The 3553-nt window shown below is 37.7% G+C and overlaps 1 protein-coding gene across 1 annotated transcript; it reads left to right on the top strand.

Annotated features, from left to right (window-relative positions):
• The first annotated feature begins 646 nt into the window (after positions 1–646).
• Positions 647–2926, top strand: Adam29 (ADAM metallopeptidase domain 29). The gene has a single exon (XM_021219867.2). The coding sequence runs from the start codon at positions 647–649 to the stop codon at positions 2924–2926; it is 2280 nt and encodes a 759-aa protein (XP_021075526.1).
• The last annotated feature ends 627 nt before the right edge of the window (positions 2927–3553 follow it).

Genomic DNA, 3553 nt, shown 5'->3' with positions numbered 1-3553 from the left:
TTAGTGCTCTTAATACCAATCAATCATATCTCCAGGCCCCTACTCTCCATATTTAATTTAAAAATGCCAATTACTTTATTCTCTCTTTCCTTCCTTCCATACTGCCTGCCTTCCTGCCCCTTTTTCTTTTGATTTTCATTTGTGATGCTAAGAATTGAAACCAGGATCTTGAAAATGCTAGGCAAGTATTCTAGCACTAATCTATATTCCCAACCTTTGGTCTTTAGATACAGTGTCTTTCTAAATATCTTAAGCTGTCTTTGACTTACCATTCCCCTTTCTTCTCTTTAATGTGCTGAGATTATTGACCCTACCACTCAAGCAATATCTTTGGTCATACCTTGAGCATACCTCAGTGTTCTTTTCTTTTCTTTTCTTTTCTTTTCTTTTCTTTTCTTTTCTTTTCATTTTCTTTCTTTCTTTCTTTCTTTCTTTCTTTCAACTCCGCTTTCATAAAAACTCTCATCCATGTTGGGTTTTATTTTATTTTATTTACAGGAATACAGACCTAACGGTTTGACCCTCCCTGAGGACAGATGCCTAAATATTCACACTGCACACTGGCCAGTCTAGAAGGACTCAGTCACTATGAGTATCAGTTCTTAATTCTTCTTTGAATCAACATTTTTATAGGAGCACATACATAATGAGTATGATTGAAGCATTATTATGCTTGAGAATCTTGTTCCTGACACAACTGCTTTGGATTTTCCTGTGTTTTCCTGGACTCACTCAGGCTGGGCATCTGCACTACCACAGTTCCATAGAAGTGGTGATTCCCATGAAGGTAACTGAGAAAACCAGAGGAATGAACCTTCCAAACTGGATCTCCTATAGATTTAAACTTGGAGGTCAGAGATACATCATCCACATGAAGATCAAGAATCTTTTTCTAACCAGGCACCTTCCAGTGTTCACCTACTCTGAACAGGACTCTCTGCTTGAAGATTACCCTTTTGTACAGGATGACTGCTACTACCAAGGTTATGTGGAGGGTGACTCAGAATCATTAGTTTCCCTCAGTGCCTGTTTTGGAGGCTTTCATGGACTATTAGAAATAAATAACATTGTTTATGAAATTATGCCCAAGAAGTTTTCTACCAAATTTGAACATCTGGTCTATAAAATGGACAGTAATAAAACAGAATCAAGGAGTTCCAGCCTTATGCACGATAACATAACATGCCAAGTAGAGTTACAAAAAAGTGGCAATCTCACTCTCAAGCAAAGTAGTTTTGAAGGCTGGTGGACCCATACTAGAATTGTTGAATTCGTAGTAGTGGTGGATAAGACTCTATATGACCACTATGGAAATTACACAATAATGCAGTCAGATCTATATTCTGTGATAAGTATAGTGGATACCATTTATGAGGTAATTGGTATTAAAATATTATTGGTTGGTTTAGAGGTTTGGAATAAGAAAAACCTTATTGTGATAGATGATGTAAGAAAATCTTTAAGACTATATTGCCAGTGGAAAGCCTCAAACTTTCTTCATCGATTAAAACATGATGCCTCACATCTTTTCATATATAGGCACTTGAGAGGATTAAGCGGCATAGGTTCCACTGGGGGAATTTGTGATCCAAGAAGTAGTTGTGCAGTTGTTACTTTCATAGACAGAACTTTGAGCCTTCGTGCCATTGGAGTAGCTCATCACTTAGGTCATAATTTGGGCATGAAACATGATGAAGATACATGTAAGTGTAGTTACAGAAAATGTATAATGCACATGGACAGCCCACCGATACCCAAATTCAGCAATTGTAGTTATGATTACTTTTGGTCTTACACTATAAAGAACACAAGCTGTTTGATGGAAAACATGTACACGAAGGATATCTTTGACACAACACGCTGTGGAAATGGTGTTGTTGAAGACAAAGAACAATGTGACTGTGGATCATTAAGGAATTGTACAAATGACCTTTGCTGCATGTCAAACTGCACTCTGAGTACTGGGTCTTCCTGTGCCTTTGGACTTTGCTGCAAAAACTGTCAGGTTTTACCATCAGGGACTCTGTGTAGAAAAAGTGATAACTTGTGTGACCTTCCAGAGTGGTGCAATGGAACGTCCCATAAATGTCCAGATGATGTTTATGTAGAAGATGGAATTCCCTGTGGGGTCTCAGCCTATTGCTATGAAAAGCAATGTAATGACCGCAATGAGCATTGTAAGCAGATTTTTGGCCAGAATGCAAAGACTGCAAGTGTACATTGCTACAGAGAAATAAACACTAAAGGTGATCGTTTTGGCCATTGTGGTCTTCAGGGATCTACCTACATAAAATGTAAAAACAATGATTCTCTTTGTGGAAGAATTCAATGTGATAATGTGGTAGAAATTCCCAATATGACAGATCACAGTACTGTTCACTTTGCTGTTGTCAAAAATGTATCTTGCTGGGGCACTGATTACCACACAGGGACAAGCCTAACGGATATAGGTCATGTGAAAGATGGAACAGAGTGTGAGCAAAATCATATCTGTATCCATAGGCATTGTGTACATATATCTGCATTAGACAGCAACTGTTCACCTGCGTTCTGTAATTACAGGGGCATCTGCAACAATAAACATCACTGCCACTGCAACTTCCGCTGGGATCCTCCTAACTGTAGGATTAGAGGACATGGAGGTAGCGTGGACAGTGGCTCACCTCCTAAAGGAACGAAAAAGAAGCATTTCTTCTATCTGCTTCTATTACAGCTCATTATTTTGGCTTGCTATTTAAGTTGGATTCTTTGGCTACTTTGTAATACAAAAGGAAGTAAACAAAAGCGCCAGGTTCAGCCTACACCTGTAAAAACAAAGAAAGTTCCAAGCCAAAAACCTAGTCCAGTACCTTCCCAGAGTCTACCTGAGTCAAGAATGCCATCACCATCTGCTTCACCAACACCATCCATAAAAAGTACCAATTAAATATTAATCTCTAGTATGGCTCTCCTTGTTCTGCATGATTTTAAGTAATCTGAAGACTGATCTCTGTAATTTTGTTCTTTACATTTCCAGAAAAAACAATATATGAATAGGTATTTTTCAGATTACTGGCTATCAGCTTTTAATATCATTTTATATACTTTGATTGATATTGCAGCATTTCTGCTATAGCAATCCTCTACCTATGGGGAAAGAGGCGTATGTATATGAAAATGAATAGAGATATGGAGGATATATTCTTACTGACATGTTGGAGTTTCCTGAATAATAGATTTTACACGGACAGTGATACTTGTTTTTAACCATGCAACTCCTTTTTGTATAAATTCACTGCAGAAAAACATCATTTTCAGTTTTAGAGATCCCAGAATAATTGTCAAAGGTCATACATTCCATAACGTGAAGCCCACCAACTTGAGCATTTCCTTAGGTTGCTTAATAATAACGCTAGATTTCTAAGGCTAAAATCATGGAGACAACTGTACAGTTTTGAGCGCTGGAGTAACCTCAATTTCTTTGTTATATTCCCTGACTTCGTATAAAATTATCCTTCTGCAATTAGTTATTCCTAATTAATTAGGAGCACAGCATCTCTCTTAATTTGTGGGT

The sequence above is a fragment of the Mus pahari genome, chromosome 19 (genome assembly GCF_900095145.1).
Source record: "Mus pahari chromosome 19, PAHARI_EIJ_v1.1, whole genome shotgun sequence".
NCBI classification, from domain to species: Eukaryota; Metazoa; Chordata; class Mammalia; order Rodentia; family Muridae; genus Mus; species Mus pahari.
The sequence above is the reverse complement of the archived record's forward strand: the minus strand, read 5'-3'. Positions and strand labels throughout refer to the sequence as shown.

Excerpts from the sequence above, each read along its gene's own strand:
- Adam29 (XM_021219867.2), top strand. The coding sequence starts at position 647 with ATGAGTATGATTGAAGCATTATTATGCTTGAGAATCTTGTTCCTGACA.